Source organism: Bombus bifarius, unplaced genomic scaffold (genome assembly GCF_011952205.1).
Source record: "Bombus bifarius isolate JDL3187 unplaced genomic scaffold, Bbif_JDL3187 scf7180000008006, whole genome shotgun sequence".
In the NCBI taxonomy this organism is placed as follows: domain Eukaryota; kingdom Metazoa; phylum Arthropoda; class Insecta; order Hymenoptera; family Apidae; genus Bombus; species Bombus bifarius.
In genome coordinates, this window is record NW_022884384.1 from 1,179,753 (window position 1) to 1,197,261 (window position 17,509).

A 17,509-nucleotide genomic window follows, 5' to 3' on the forward strand; every position below is an offset into this window, starting at 1 on the left:
CTTTAGGCGGAGAAGAAAATAGGAAAAATGTAGATCGAAGAGGAAACAGGTTTCGGAAGGAAGAAGAAGCGAAGGAAGAGATAAAACCGAAAACTGCTTTCTTATGGGTAAAGCTTTTTTGCGTTAATTCTCGTGACAAGGGGTGGAACGAGGGCAAAAGGAGTTTACGAGACGCGTCGCAAGCTCACCCGTGGCTTTTCACGCAACATTTACGCTCGCTCGTCTCTGGTGAATGCGTGGCAATCACGGAACGAGTGGTTATTTGTACCCTCCTCTACTTTGCTACTACCCCCGGCGGATCCGCTTTGATCCTGACGCGTGTCCGATGAGTGCTCGACCGACTACGGATTATTTGTGTGCTTATCTTTGACATACAACGATGCGGTTATTACATCTACGAATATCTACGCAGCTTCACATCTTTATCGATGTAACTGAAGAAACAGAATCTGAATAGACATTTGTTCCTCCTATTAAATGTTGTAACGAGCTTCTTAATTTGGATATTTTATATGTCTACGTGGATTCTCTGTAAATTTGTACATTTCCAAATTAACGATTACAAAAATTCCTTAAGTCTCAATCTTATTTATTGATTTATTAATCTAGATTATAATATACGAGAAAATAACGAAGAGAGAACGAATAAAGAGAAAAGATAGATAAAGGAAAGATAATGTTAGTTAAATCGTACGCATGTATAACAGCACATAGAAGTTAGAAAATCGATGGCAATAATATTATTCTCGCCTTTATCTTTGTCTATGCAGCATTAAAATATAAACTATTTTGCTTGTTTTCCAAGTATTCCTGGAAACTGTAATTACATTGGGAAATTTCATTATGCATTAAAAATGCGTATGTTGCGTTAAGTACGAATTGCGTCTTGACGCAATCCTCGAATTAGCTTGAATTTTTATTTGTAATGGAAAATTCTTAGCTTCGTCAGATCTTCCGTCGACCATTAACGCACTTATCTTGCGTGATTACAGTTTTAAGAAACGGTAAAAAAAAAAAAAAAAAGAAGAAACAGCTTTATCAGTTAACCTGTTGCACAACTCTCAAGAAGCACGCCTGATTGAGAATGCTGTACCACAAGACTGTAAACTAATTATATATTACTTCTTTCCCTGCTGACATTTTTCATGAAACGCGATTTTACAACGATATTTCGATGACTATTTTCGTAAATTCCTCCTAAACTATTATGCATTCCATCTGAATTACTTCAGCATTGTTTCATGGAAAGTAGTTGGAATTTTAATATCTGCACGATCAATCGTAAGATATACAAAGACTCGATAAAGTTCCGTGCTATTGCTCGATACGAATCGGTCGCTGTCGTGGACCAGAATGGTCCTTCTGACCAAGACAACGCCGATCAGACCAACTTCCTTTGTCCATTGTCTTATTCGCGGTATCCACGTGCATGTTTCCACGTGGCGTACCACCATATCTCACATTTAGAAATCTTTGGTGAACTCGTAAACTTATTAGCCGATACGGACAGTAGAGTCGCTGTTATACATTTTACATTCGTAAAGTAGGATTAACGAGAAATTCGTATTGAAAATAATAATTTGAATATTGTACAGATTTTTCATTTATCATACCGAATACATTTATGAATCATCGATGCGTGATATATACGCGAGTATATATGGAACGGTTATTTAAAATTTCCAACAAAGGGATGCGTAGTGAATAGAAGATTCACTGCCATTCGCCTGGAACGTGGAGAGCCGGGACTGAATGGTTTCGTGAAACAGGCGTAAAACGGATATATATCATTCGTGTTAACGATCCTGTATTTCACACTTTAATTATACATATCGGACATCCGAAATTGATGAACTATGCCCGATGCAGCGTCCACCTATTGCGGGACTCGCTTGTTCAGCGGAACGTTAATCACACCTCTTATTTACAATCGTTAAAGTGAAAAGTTATAAAGCGGCCCACCGATTCGCGGAATTATTTATGCGTTCGCGCCGATTTATCTTAATTATTTATCTTAATTGAGCGCGTTCGAGGAGGTCCTCGCGCTGTTACGTTTCGAAGTTGTCGCAAGGAAAGGGAAAAGCGAATGTGTGCGCGCCGGCCGACTAAATTAATATGGAAACGCGGCTGATTCGTATTCGGGTCAGATAACAGCGGATTCGACAGCTACCCATGAAATACTCATGGGAATCGGCCCGCGTGCGTCGCGTCTCCTCGCGTGAAAGTCCGCTCTTATCATCGCGGCTCCGCGTTTCGAAACTTTTAACGACTCGATAACCGAGACTCGTAATTTTTGCCCGTGCGCGATGTTCGTCGCGGATAGCAAAGTATAATACGTATACAACCATGTGTAAAATAGACACAGTATTTGTTATAATATTTAGTGAGCGAAACGTATGTTTGTTTTGTGTTTTCTTTATTTCTCTGTGTTCATAAAAATATGAAATTGTATAAAAAATCACAGTTTATTAATTAAATGGTGATCCTTTTAAAGAAATAGAAAAATATTGTTCAATTATTTCTATAGATACGCGCGTATTTAGACAGCTAGATGCGCAAGCGAACGAATAAATAGTAGAACAGATGCATGGTGGAATTAATAGCCAGACAACTAGCTACGTAGAGACAAGGATAGAGGGATATGTATGGAATAGAGAAGAAAGGGAGGCTGAAAGTAGGCCGGGGTATAAAGCGGACAATAATTGTTCTTGATAAATTCATATGACCACAAATCGTTTGTAATTGCTCAATATTTCAACGGCCTCCATGGAAGCTGCGTGTGCCTTACTAATTATGATTGGGAAAACGCATGCCGCTGAAATATCACCGAGCAGGTACCGAGTCGAATATTTCTATATTTCGCTGGTGAATCGATTTTGCCACGCTACTTATCGCCATGCGTTTTGCCGAGTAGTTAAATTGAGAGACCAGCAAAAACTGCTCAATGCGTAAGAAACAAGTTTTATCGCCTTCTTTCGCCTTAAAGTAATCTTTAAAGTGCCTAGAAGTAATTAGAAAAGAATCTTTAAAAGCTATGTTTCATGAACATAAATATTTATTGGGAATATTTTTATTTGGTTTTATTTGGAATATTTTACTGAAAAAGATCTTCGATTAAAATTACAGCAATGGTAATGAACAGGCGACGTGATTTATTTAAATTGATGGATCAATAGACATATATCGATCGATATCTTATACGACGATAATGTAATATTTATCGAAATTCGGCGACACTTGGAATAAATTGAAAATAAGGGGCAGCAAGGTTGTTCACCTTTGGAAAACATGAATTTACGGTGCAAGTACCAGAGAGTATAGTTGGTAGAGGGTACCGGTGCCTACCAAATATGGTCAGACTCGATACAAATTGACACACTTCCTTTTAAGGGTTTGCACTGATTGGTCTGGTGTGAACTCAGGGAAAAGGTTAAATCTAGGATGACGAGTCATAAATCCTCTCCTTAAACGGAAACCGGCGAATCCAAGATGAAAGTGTGCACGATTGAAAAGTAATTTCGGCGTAAAAAATGATAAATTTTATAGAAGAATTTTCATAAAAGAAATCGATCGGTCCAAAAATATTTAATAAAATATATACATATTACTTCGGAGAAATTCTTGTTCTCTGACAGAATCTGTTTATTCTTACATTATTCTATATTTCTATATTAACGTTTGATTCGTATATCTGTATTAATATCCTACCATATAATGAAACTCGTCATTGTTAAAACACGTCTGTACTGACGTATATACCGACGTATTTCAACGTTGTAACATTTTGTTCAATTTCGTTCGTAATTAGCCTCTCCTTTAAATTTCATGCTACGCGTGACCATCATTGACCATCAATTTTATAATTCACGTTTCGCAAAATGTCGAAATATCAACATCAAGCTGATCAAAGTTGCGTATGTACAAGCGAGCCTTCGCAGATCGAATAACGAACGAACAAACAATTTTGTCAATATCGCGCAGTACTTACGTTCGTATTTTTCAATCTCGTTCGAACGGTGGCCCGCGTTTGTCGAAATATCGTACAATTTGACAGATAAAACACGTTCACGGTTCTCAATTAGCAGAGTTGGCTAGCCGATGACAGGACAAACCGAGAGACGATTAACTTCATCGTTTTGCGCGAATAAAAAAGTTCTGATCGATTAATCGTCTCGTTGACAATGTACGTAGATCAATCGTCCTGTTTGATACGAGATCAAAAGAACTTCTAATAAGCCGACCACAGAACGACTAATGTTAAAAGCCAGAATAAAGGCTTTATTCGATGTATCATTTTGTGTCGTGGATTCTTTTTTCTAGAAAGCTCCTCAATTCCTTTTTTTTTATCTTCTTTTGCTCACAGATAAACTATTCGCTGAAATTCTGTGAAACGTTAAGGAAGGAAGGGTAGGCAGAGCGTATCTGGTTATGAGATCATTCGACATCCGGTTTCACACTGCTGGAAGCATAGAATGATCTGTCAATGGGAAGTGCGTTATCGCAATACGCGTGGTATGTCATCCTCCCTTTTTCGTTCTTTTCTCTCTCTCTCTCTCTCTCTCTCTCTCTCTCCTTCTGTCTTTCGGTCGGTTCACGCTTTTAATGGGACGACCTAATTTCGTGAAAATCTTACGCGAAGAAAGACGATTCAAATGGCCCGCTAGATTAGAGCAATCAGCGAGAACGCGACCATCGCGAAGGCTTGCGAAATTGCATGGTATAAGTGTGGGATAAATATCGGTGGATAAAGAACGTAGGAACAGATTTCCGAGAATAGAGTCTAGTTTTGGTAAATTTCAGATGACGTTGATGTTAAAAGTAATATTATACTGGCTGATGATATTCTATCATGTGGCTGTGACTGTGTATTTCAGACGGTGTAACACATTTGTTGCATCGATACGTGGAAAAAGTTTTATTTTATTATACACTTTATCATCTTGCCTCTTCGTTTTCGAGTATTAAACGGGAAACTTCGTTGGTCGGTAATCGAATTCGGCTGAACAACGATCGATCTTCAATTTTCGCAGACATATTTTCTACGAATTAATTAATTTTATCAATTTACACTGAATGACGAATCAACGATAAGAAGGTCAGTTTTTTCATACGCGAAATCTCGTAGATTTTATCGAATTCGATATTCGTCGAATTTTTCGCGGTAAAAGCGTTGCCAGTAACTGCGAGGTATTAGATTCAAGCGATATGTAGATGATTGCGGAACGGAAATGCTTCTCACCCCCACATTTTGCGATACGAGAAGACGAGCGAACGCGTAGGACTTCGCTGCGTGTATCCGTTCTATGGCTGTTATCACCTTTCGGTATCCGTTATCGCTGCATGAAATGTACCGGCAAATCAACAATGGGTCGAATGTGAATTGAAAGAGATTACTACGATTTTCAATAAATCTTCCTATCAGACCAGTGCACCAATGCTTTATGGCGTGTTTTTTGACAAACGAATTTTACGCGCAACAGGTAGTTATAAAATATCTCTCGTTATATCGATAATTTAATTTCTAAATCGATCGTTTCAAGCCTCAGAAAATAGCAATACACAGTCAATATAGCTCACAGGATTCCTCGTAAATGGAAAAGTAGCAAAATTAGAATATGTGAAAGATGGAATTGATCAGTTTGGTTAACGTATCTTTTGCAGCAGGTTGATGCTGATATCGATTTCAGCGAAATTGATACGACGATTTTCAAACTAACTGTTACGTCAGCAAATACGTATATCCTTGCAAGTTTTAAAGCGTGTATCAGCAAATCACGCACTATCGTAGAGTTCAAATGAAACATAAATGACGAAACTCGAGCAATCGATGCCCCACGATTGCTACGAGTAATCGAGTATTTTTCGACCCAATTGCAAGAATATAGCCGTTATCGAGGAGGACTGAACGATTAATAAATTTCATAATACATACTGCTTTTTTTTTTAATAAGCCCGTTCTATCTCGATCTAATTTGAGCACATGTTTTTATCGTATAATATACTTTCAAATATAAATACGACAAAATCGTTTCCCACAGAAACGAAGCGATGCATTAGAAGATAGAAGATCCGTAAATAAGGCAACTTCGTATTCAAAAGATCGAAAATTCGAGCGACTTGTTCGCTTCGGTTAACAGGTTAAACGATCATCGAGAATTCACACGTATAAAAATGAATGTCACGTAAATTTGTTCGGCTATCGACGATGGGGTGGTACAAAGTGCGAATGTCACGAGGGGTTAATGGCACGTAGGTTCAGTATCAAAGGAGGATAGCCGCATGGCAGAGAGAGGCGTATCGTCGGTGAAACGGAGATTTCTTTATCGGCGCTTAGATACCCTACTTCGTTCAAGCGAAACAAAACAGGGGTTACACGTGCTCGTCCCAGCCTCGTCAACGTCGCCGTCTCTTTTACCGCGTGGGCGTGCACTTCTGTTTCCTTTTTTCCTACCTCGTGTATTTTCTTGTCGCCTTTTAGTTTGCTCTTTGATCAGCTTGACGATCCCCACATGGACGAGCTTAGATTTTTCTAATTGTTTACCGTGTAGCAAATCTTCGTCAGTTATTAATAGATTCGGTCCCGCCTATTTTCTTTTTCATCTCTTCCAACTTTACTAAAATCTGCCACAGCACGCAATACCGATTATCAAAAAGCTACGAACTTCCCGAGGAACCTGCGTGTAATATTACAATTTTACTTTTTCTCTAGAAATTGACTATTTTCTTTTTTTTTTTTTTTTATATGTGTCACTCGTCTATCAAACCGACGCGTCGCGACGACTAACGCTACGAAAAGCGCAAGGAAGCAGGAATCGAGTAATCTCGGGGCGGAACTGCAATAGGAAAGGCCCGCGTTTCTGTTAATTCGTGTCAATCCTGATAACGAGACAACGACGTAGACGACGATTTCATCGGTCGTACAAAATAGTCGTGGCACGTGGGTATGCTTGTAATATGTAATATCTGGGTAATCGTTACGTAGATAGGGATCAATGCCAAACGCGAGGAAGGCGAGATGCTGCAATTTATCATTAACGCCTACGTCCTGAACCGTCGGGCCGAATTGTTAACCCAAAGCGCAGAATTGTGCCATTCCCACCACTTCGGTGGTAATTTCGGAACGAGGTCTGCAGCTTTTGTTCGCCTCTGGCGACACCACTGCACCGAATAATTTTCCAATTGACTTATTTTTTACAAGCTGCATCGACTTTATTTCGATCGGTTTTGTGATCGTGTAGCTTTTACATGGGTTTTGAACGTGGGACAAGCTCGTGCGTGCTTTCAAAATTTCTCACGTCAGTTTTGATCTTTCGGATTGGCGCAATTCGATATTTTCATATTTTATTACGCCTAGTTTAGAGTTATGTTCTATTTTTTAATCCTACCTCAGTTCTTTAATCGTTTATAGTTCAATGTCGTTTTAAAAAAGACTTTGAAAGAAATTTTTTCTGCTAGTACTTTTTGTTTTTTGTAGTACAAACGAAACGTCATACGTATCAGTAACGATTCTTCCATATTCTTCTCAAATTTGAGAAATTTTCGGAATATGTTCTCTAATCGGAAACAATATTTGCAACGACACGTATATGCATCAAAGATATTTTAACTGCATAATTTTTCCGTTAATAGAATTCACAATCAAGGACTATTAATCGCGTAGCATTTTTTACCGGTATAAGTTTAAAACTTACATCGAACAATGCATGGAAAAAGTCTGGATATTACACAGAAGAAAGTATATGCCTCGATTGGTAGAAATATTTTATTAACGTGCAAAAATATTCTTATTCGATGGAGCCACTCTATGCGACATCGCACAAGCAGAAATCTTCTTTCAAGTGGAGTGGTATCGCGAAATAACCACGCAGAGGAATGTTTATTTTTTCACTTGTTGCTCGGTAATGTGTCGCGTCAGTGCGGTACCATCGAACACAGCATCCGTTCTCCAGAAAGGATCATGACGTCAGCGTGTTCTCGCGCGCGCGTTCCTTTTACGTTTCGTGAGAATCTACCAGCGAGAGAAAAAGATTGTCAAAGCCGTAGTTCGTTCGAATTGAACTCGATACGCGGCTAGAAAATTAGAGAAACTGGGAACATCGTTACACGAAGGTTAACTGCCAACACCGGCGACGTCGAAACAACGATCGGGTTAATCGAGCGCGTCAGCCTCGACTTTATGGTCACCATGGCGAATGGTACCGGAAGATTTACGATCGTCAGGCCAACGATGAGCCCGATGAAATTTACATACGATCGCTCGAGATTTCTACTTTGCTCTTACGGCCAGATATTTAACGAATATTTTTGAATAAATGAAAAAATTATGCGTATCCTTCGTTTTATTGTCACGACCAACCTTTATTGTCCAACCCACGTTTCTAGAAGCTGCGTGGAAATATACGAGATCGTTATTCCTCCTACATCTAGCTGCAAATCGATGTTTTTAGACAGTAACGACGCACGGTTATCGAATGGATATTGAATAATTCTGTGAAAAAATAACATCGTCTTACGAAGAAACATCGCGCTAGTGGAAGAAATGTCATTACGGTTCATTGTGAATTCATTGTCGTTGGCGGTTATTACCGTCTTGGAATTTTATGATTTAACGATTAATCCGATATCAATCGTTTTGTCGTTAATGGGAAAATTCATTATCGAGTTGGAAGAACTTAAAGTTCTTTGTAACTTGGTGTCAGTTTATTTGCATGTCTTCTTTGAGTAAAGTGTTTAACTGCGTAAAATTTAATTTATCTTGTAAACGGTGACATAATTTAATTTTACGGGAGGAAAATGTACCATTTTCGACCGGTTCCCATTTTATTGCATTTTGCTATAATTTGTAATTCTTGCAATCGTCGATTGATTTTACCTTGGTAATATAAAACGTAAGATAAGATACAACGCTAATTATGATAGTTAGTTAGATAGGATCCTCTCCTAGCTCAAATTTATAACATCTACTGCGATCAATTTTCTACAAGCAAAAGTATTCTACGAATTTATATTTACGCTGAATTATAATTCGTTGCAAAATGAACGGTCAACCTCGAAGTGATCTTCTAAATATTCCGACACCAACGATTTAGTAGATTAGTTACCTAGAAGAATTATCATCGTCATAAAGTTCAATAAAATTATCATTTGTTCCGTTTATGGCATCTTTTTAAGCCGCGTGAAAAAGGTCAGAAGCGATGAAGAAAATCGGGGATACTGGCAACGTTGCAGCGGTCGAAAAGGTCGCTCTCGATGCAGTGGTACCAGAAAGGGCCATGACGTCATCCAGATGACTCGTTTGGAGCCGCCGGCGTCCCGATGTAAAAGATGCAATCCGTATGTGTCGTAAAAAAGAGAAAAATGCGCTCGTAAAGTCTTATCTTGCCGCAAACTGATAGATGTTCATTAAGGAGTCGACTGCGCAACCGTGAAGTACCATTCTCTTAACATGGTTCCGCAATATTTCGCATCGTTTTGATAAAGGTCCTTATCACCTCGTTGCCGCATCCTCTATTCTTCTTGTGACCTGATTTTTTTATGTAACTTCGTAACTCGCATAATCACACGACATCTTTGCTTATTACGTGTATTTTGAGCATTATATACCACTTTCAAATTTCCCATAAAACCATAAAAATCCACAGTTTACTATATTATTTAGTATATTCAGTATATTTTATTCTATCGTTTTTCTCTAAAATTTTGTTAGGGATTTTGAAAGATCGGAGAACCAGTGAAAAAGATGAACTGAAAAAACAAATATTACATCAATATCAACTTCAACTATTCGCCATCGAACTTTGCAAACCAAACTCGATCAAATTTCATCGACTCCCAGCCGAAAACCCGATCAACCCTCGACCGCAACGATCGACAATCAGCGTGATTGGATACGGTTCGTAACGTACGAACTCTCCTTATTTTCTTTGTCTCGTGCCGAGCCAGCTCTTCGTCGAAGACGAATCATTTCTGTTTCTCGTCACGGTGTAATGTCCCATCATATTGTATCGGGTTCGGGTTGCGAAAGAATGGATTCGCGGTACTTCTGTGCAAGAGGATCGAGTGCGGGCGGACTTTGTGGGAGTTCCGCGGTAATTCCTTCTCGTTCTCCGCATTTGGAAACGCTCCGTTTCTGGCGGCTGACGCCATACCGCTCTTTTTTAATCCCTCTTTTGAACGCGTACACGCGTACTCAGCAACAATTTCATCGAAAATCGAACGGAAAAAAGCGGCTCTGGTATTCTCGTTAGCTCAACAAATGGAGAGAATACGATAATCCCGCTATGCGATTTCGATTGTGTTCCTTCCGCGTATTCGGTTTATGCAGTTTTAGCAAAAGAGAAGTGGATCTAGATTTTTTATTTTTAGACGTACAGTTATGCTCGATCTTGATACTCTACTATTTCTTTTACACGTATACGCATTATTTATTCGTGTTATTTTTAGGTGTTTAATTTTTAACTGTGATACGTTACGTATTATTAGGTCGCCCGAAAAGTTTCTTTCGTTTTATAAGGAAACGACGGATGCGCAATATTTTTCCTTTTATATTATTTTACCGAACTACGTATGATCCATTTTGTTCTATCAAGATAAAGTTTACATGGTTCGACAGATTAGGTTTCGTGTTTGTATAAAGATGCGTCGTTGTAAAAGACGTGTCTGCAAAAGAAAGACACTTTTCGGACAACCTAATGGTATTCGTATACGAAATGTTCTTTTTAAGAATTTTGAAGATTATAATTTCAGAATGCAATTATTACGGAATTATTGGATACCTTTGAAATTATTAGCTATGCGTCGAATTGATTTTAAAGAATTTTTTAATTAAAATATGGTAATGTAGAACTAAAGTGATCGATGCAACAAGTACCGTATTTTTAATCATGGCTGTCCATAAAGGAATAAATATTTCGCCCAATTCTGGAGGACCAATTTAGGCACTTCTCGACGGTTACGGACTGCGGAAGCAATTAAGAAGCAGCTGCGATACTACGGATTCACATAATTTCCCCGTATTTTATTTTCTGCTAATACACCCACGATGTTGAGATTGACTCATGGTCATAAAAAAGAAAAAGAAAAAACAAAAAGGAAACATAAAAAGAAGAAGAAGACGAGACATCTGTAGCCCTCATTAAGTATTTTACGATGTAATTGCGTCAGTTACTAAAAATTCTGCCTCTATCAAAATTGTTTAAGCAATTGTACATTTCCGTTGAACGTAATACGATACGATTTTTCTCGATTTACAATATACGCGATATAACTCAGCCCTTCAACAATCAAACCGATCGATATTATTTTTCATGGAACTTAACTTATGGGATTTGCCAACTTTTCGGTTTTCGAGCGACTCGAATATCATCATCCAGATCTATGTTTGAATTATTCACACATTATGTGAATAAGAATTGGAATAAAGATATCGTTCGTGTATATATTTTGAAATTATTGATTATGGATATATGCGGTTGAATAATTGTAAAACTGATTAATACTCATAAACCTATTTAATCAGGCAATTTTCAACGTGAATAATATCGTGAGATATGACTGTTCGCTTACCCTGTAGCCCTTTTCTCCTGTACCACCATATTCTCCAGCAGCACCTTTTTCACCTTTTGGACCAGGTGGCCCATCTGGTCCGATGTCACCAGGAAGTCCTTCTGGTCCCTGAGGTCCAGTGATACCAGGGAAACCTGGTGTACCTTTTATCCCCTTGCAATCGCATTTGTATGAATCTCTGCAGATCTGTAACAACATCGTAAGATTGCAACATAACTTATTAATTATTTTAGTTGTTGTTTAATTACTGCTAATTATTTTACATATTATTAACCGATTAAACGATAAACCCTTGAGCAAAGTTGGCTCGAAATTTCAGTGTCTCTTCTTTACAAGAACATCGACATACAAGATACGTTTCCGTTGTTAATTAATTAAAACTACATTTTCCTCTGCGTCTAAATAAAATTTGACCCTGAAAGGTTTAAGTTTATGTCTCTAAAATTCCCTCACGATTTCGTCGAGACAACACCAACTTACGGATGTTAATTTGCCAATAACATACGCCACCGCATCTCGAAGGACCATATCTGTTTGAATAACGCGAAAGAGGAGAAAAATGTAACCGCACGCGTTTGTTTCGGAGGATGAAAGCTGTTCTGCTTATGTCAACGAGACTTTAAGAACGACCAACGTCCAGCTTTCGAAGAAATCCCGGTACGATGTGTGTACATACATACAAGACACGTGTTCCTTCTTCGCCATTTTTCCATCGTTCTACAACATTATCTTGGCCCGTGCACGAATAAATAATGTAATGTGCGTACGAATAATAACGTCCGCACGTGCGAGACACGGACCCATTGCAGCGGATCTTTTATATCGAAAAATGGAGCGGCCACGTTTGTGTTTCTTCGGTTATTCGCCTAGTGGTTGGTTATTCAGGTGCTCCGATGTTTGTTGTAATAGTCGAATTTAGAAATTTCGAGCGTTCACCTTACCGGCTTGTTAGAATATCCTAGTTTGCGGCTCGCAGCAACTATACGTCACTTTAAGCGTGATAAACAAGCTCCCGCTTAAGAATTCCAAAGTTATTTTGAACTCGTGTAATCATATCTTGCGTTCTGTCTTATTTAAGCTTCGAAAAATGAACTTTTTATCCTCTCTTGTATTACGGTGTTCTCAGAGAACGAATTTGAACGCTTTTCTTTATTTTTAACATTCCACCATATTCGCAAAATGTGTAATATTCTAACGCGTTAAAATAATGTTCTGTATGGCGAAACTGTATTATGTCGTTGAAAGAAATACAACTTCCGTTAATTCAATAGCATTAAATCTGTCGAAATATACAAAAAGAAGAGGAAAGGAAATGGTTAATTCATTAGGCAATACATCAAAGCTTTTTCTCTACTTTTATTGACGTTTCTGTATGGTTTCGATACTACCAGGAATCGTTCGAACAGTTTGCAAAAATATTTACGAGTTCAAATCCAGTGCACGGGCGAACTGTTTATCGAAAAAGACTCCGGGCAGTTACTTTTTTAAATAGAATCCGGTAATTCGAGCCGGATCGCTGGAATATTTTAATGACAAGGATTTATGTAAGAGAAGAAAAAGTGAATCTGCACTTCAGTTACCACCCACGATCGCAAAGACTGCGCGAAATCAAGGTCACTGTTGCATTAATGCATCAGTTTAATGCCACCTACGTGATTGGTTGTGACAAGTCACCTTGTTTTTAATCATGTGTCAAGGTATCCCCGTGGCTTTGGAATTTTGCGAGGACCGTATTTACCGCAACGTGCGGTCGACGATGAACTTTCGATTATTTGATCGGTGGATCGTAAACTTCTTAATCTCGTTCTAAGAATCGATCGTTGATAACGATGTACGTAAATGGAACAGAATCGCATTTTTTAAGGAGTTATTACGAAATAATGAGCGTGAAGAGAGAAATTTCGAGGAAATTTGAGTCTGACTATTATAGTCTTGCAGATAAGATTAAATAGTAGTTTCGTCCAAATCTTGGAATTTATTACTGAAATCCAAGAAAAGCATATCTCAAATTACATTAATATATCGGCAGAGTAAAATGTTCTTTGAAGATAATCTGGTATAAAATTGAATAAATGAATTTTTGGAAACAGTTAGCTATTATTACGCTAAGAAAAGTTAATTAGGTACATTTCTCACAGATATCTATCAGATACATAATAAAAATTAATATTAGCAAACGAAAATTTGTAATAAAATTAAAAATTAAAAAATTAAAAATTAAAATTAAAATTAAAAATGAGTGATCAAGCATATTATCGATGATTCTTTCGTGCATCTCTCAAGTTGAAACATCTAAGAAAAATACGATCGATTAAAAAATAATCGAAAACGCTCGTTTTGATTTTCAAGACAGGCAAGGAACAATTAAAATTTCGATTTCACATTTTGTCTATACATTTTAAGAATGAGTTACTGGTATCAGTAATTGCCAGGCAACTCCATATAAGTTTCCAGTGAAAAAAATAAACGGTATGTTTTTTAAGAAAGTAGGTGAGCTTGTACGAAATGACTCGGCACAGGGGTCCTACATAAAACGAGACCGTAACTCTTTGCGGATTTCGATCTTCGGGCCGTCTTATCTGTCGCGATGTTCATTTTTGTATGATGACCTCGTCGCGAAACGGTCTTCCAAATATGTAATGCTCGCGGCGTGTCTGCTTGCTCTTAGCCATCGGCATGACGTAATATTCCAGCTTGGACAAGAGTCGCGTTCGCATGTGACATAATTTCGCGATTACGCATGAGGACGATCTATCGCGAATTACGTCCTGCCCTGTCTCACGAATTTCAACAGTGGAAAAATTCTTCGTTGAATCTATTCATTGAAATACGTATAAATTTGTATCAACTTCTTTCAGTTATTTTCTGTATTAATCGCGATCCTTTATGGTTAAAAAATTATCTTACGTTATCCTTACGTTCGAGGAAAATTTAAAGAAATCATCGTTAATACGCGTGATCTTGTATTTGAATTTCACGTGAAAGTTTTTTGCAAGTATCGAATGCCGTTTTGTTTGACACAAAAATTCGAAGAGTAGCGACATTTTTCCTTTCAGGACTTTCCAGGAAAGAGTCGGATAATTTGATCTTTGTTCTTACTCATTTCCTTAAATCGGTCCTCCTCGCGTCCACAAAATTGCAAATACGTAATGCAAATATGAAAATTATTACTTCGAACGAAGGAAATAATATTAGACGTTACATCGTGCAAAATAGAATTTCAGAGCTGAGCAGGTAATATTAGATGACTAGCTTCCTGTTAGACTTTAGTCAATAAAGCTAGGCGGAAGCGTTCGCTTTAGCAATTATTTTCTGAAGTACTATTCGTCTCTGTATTGATTTTTCCTTTTAACCTACATACTTAGTACCTAAAACGTAAATTTCAGTAAAATATTCTTAAACCTCCTACTACCTATATTATTAAAGTATTTTACTTTCGAACGTTTCGCCCTTCGAGTTTGTATAAATTTACCTGAGAATTTTTCTTATGCTTTAAATCGATCTCTATCGATTTTTGCTTAAATATCAGCAACAAACATAAATCGAGATATCAACTAGATCATCATTGCGCGTAAGTTGCTTGTTTAACACCGTGTATATAAGGTATAGACAGGAGAATACATCGCTCTCGTAGATTCCATCAATGGTAAAGGACGCGTTAAACGACACAACAGAACGCATACTGTGTTACACGTTTTAACTGATAATCTACAATACATCGTGGAACGAAGTGCACCACTTAAGCTGAGAAGACTGTCTTTGTCGGCAAGTTTATGCGTTATGAATATGTATCCACGCCGATGGAATCGCTGTTTAAATATTGAACGTGATATCTAAGAAATTAATTGTCCTACTTCTTCCCTTAAATATCGCTCTACTTCGCGTTACACGTGTCAACTTTAATACGACGTAAGGATAAAATTTGTCGTGAATTTTATACTTGTTAATTTCATTTGCTCTCTTGATCGTTCGCAACTCTACATAATCTGGTTTTTAATAATTTGCATTAAAAGTAACGATGATTTGAGTACTTCTTTTTTACTTGAATTTTACAATTTCTTAATCTTTCTAAATATGCTTAATCGTGATTTTAAATTGTACCCGTTATTGTATATTTCGATAGTTGTAAATTATTGAAATAAAGTTAGAAATTTTGTAAATTCTCTGTAATAATAATTTCACGTACAAACGACTTATACTTATTTTCTTACATGATTTCTTAAGTTACGCATATTAAAACATTTGTATCCTTTCTCCGTCTACCGGCAGTAGTACTACAGAACTAAAAGCGCGTAAGTAAAAAGGTGATAAAGTATCTTTGAGATATCTTCTGTATTTCAGAACTTTTGAAATGATGGTATTAACGTAATCGCGAAGAGCATGTTCCAGCATATGCCACCAGTTCCCAGTTTTCACTGAATAGCGGACGTTTACGAGATCCGTTGGTCCAAATATTTATATTATACCGTTTAGGTTCCTGGATCTATGATGTCACATTTACCATAAAGCCTTCTAAACAGTTCCTTTTTTCTTGGATCGTCGCAAAGAAGCTTTACTAACTAACTCGTTCCAAGTTTTTCGCATGTTATAACGTATCGTTCTTGTACGAGTAGAGTAACAGACTTCGTAATTCCGTGACATTATACGGTAGCATGAAATAAAGGAAACGAAAGGAGATAATTTCAAAATCTCGCGACTTTTTACACAAAGTAAGAAAAAGACTAAGAATAAGGTCGGTTTCTCCTTTCTCGTATATGGGAAATATACAATTTTCCTATGGCAGATATTACGAACCATCGTAGATGATCGAAAATAAAGTATGTCAATAATAACTCTAATAATTAGCCAATCCTTTTAGAACGATACATCTTGTCGCGTTGATAGGATAGAAACGCGAATTCATTAGATCGCTTTAATTTCACCGTAATCCAATCGGTCGATTACTACGGTATCTCCAGTTCCAGTGGCACGAAATTTTAAGCACCGATCCTTTTCCAATCGAAATACGAAGATAATTGAATTTGAATTTTCTCCGTTCTCAGAATACGGTACACGATCGACAAAATTTTTCAATTATCTCCCTCCGTCGTATTTGCCCCTTTTATCCGGCTGATTTTTAAACCGTTCGTCGCGTGTTTCTATTTTAAAGACGGCAACGCTCGACTTTCCCCGTTTATCGAACGGAAAGAGAAGCCTCTCTCGAGCAAATTACACCCGGCGGGTTTAACGCGCCACTTTAATTTTCCCCCATCCCTTCGTCGTTCTGTGAACAGGGCACCACCCAACTGATTACGATTGCGATGCCGGACATTCGACCGATAAATGCACGCCAACAATGGCCGGTGCACGGCGACGTGGAATTAACGTATTGTTAAACAAGTTCTACTCGGGCAGGTAACGCGCGTATTCACGGCGAGATCGCGGTACAGCTCTTATCGAACATACGGCGTTATGCCATGGGGTTCATGTTCCATGAAGAACGCACGATCCCGTATCCGGCGATAGAATGAATTCGATACTTGGAATTTTCCTGCGATTCAACTGCAGTGGATTTCTGCAGTCTCGAGGAGAAGTTCGTTTCAAGCGTACTTTTTCAATCGTTAAGTATTCTAATTGTCATCTTGCTAGTTGTGTGGTAAACGGATTATTTATATAAAGTTCGACGATAATATTAGGTTATATATTGTTTGCTCATTTTTAGCGATTTTATTTGGCAGATATTTCAAAATATTTTTGATTTCGAAATACCCGGAGCAAAGTCGCGAATGTGAAACATTCGAAGCAAAATTTCTCACTTCGATGCGAGTATTCACGGGAATTTCGATATTACTACCGCTGCGAATATTTTCACCGATCCGGGCGATCTGTACGTTTATGATCACCGCGATTCGTGCAAAGTAAAGAGACGTGGCTCGACTTACGCGAACGAGTCTATCGGGGAATC

General features: G+C 37.9%; 1 protein-coding gene across 1 annotated transcript in view; it reads right to left on the bottom strand.

Annotated features, from left to right (window-relative positions):
* The window catches only part of LOC117206321 (collagen alpha-1(IV) chain), a 56,624-nt gene that overhangs the window by 18,480 nt on the left and 20,635 nt on the right, over positions 1–17,509 (bottom strand). Inside the window, exon 2 of the mRNA XM_033445551.1 lies at positions 11,566–11,751. Coding sequence (XP_033301442.1) covers positions 11,566–11,751 — 186 coding nt within the window. The remainder of the gene's footprint in view (positions 1–11,565; positions 11,752–17,509) is intronic.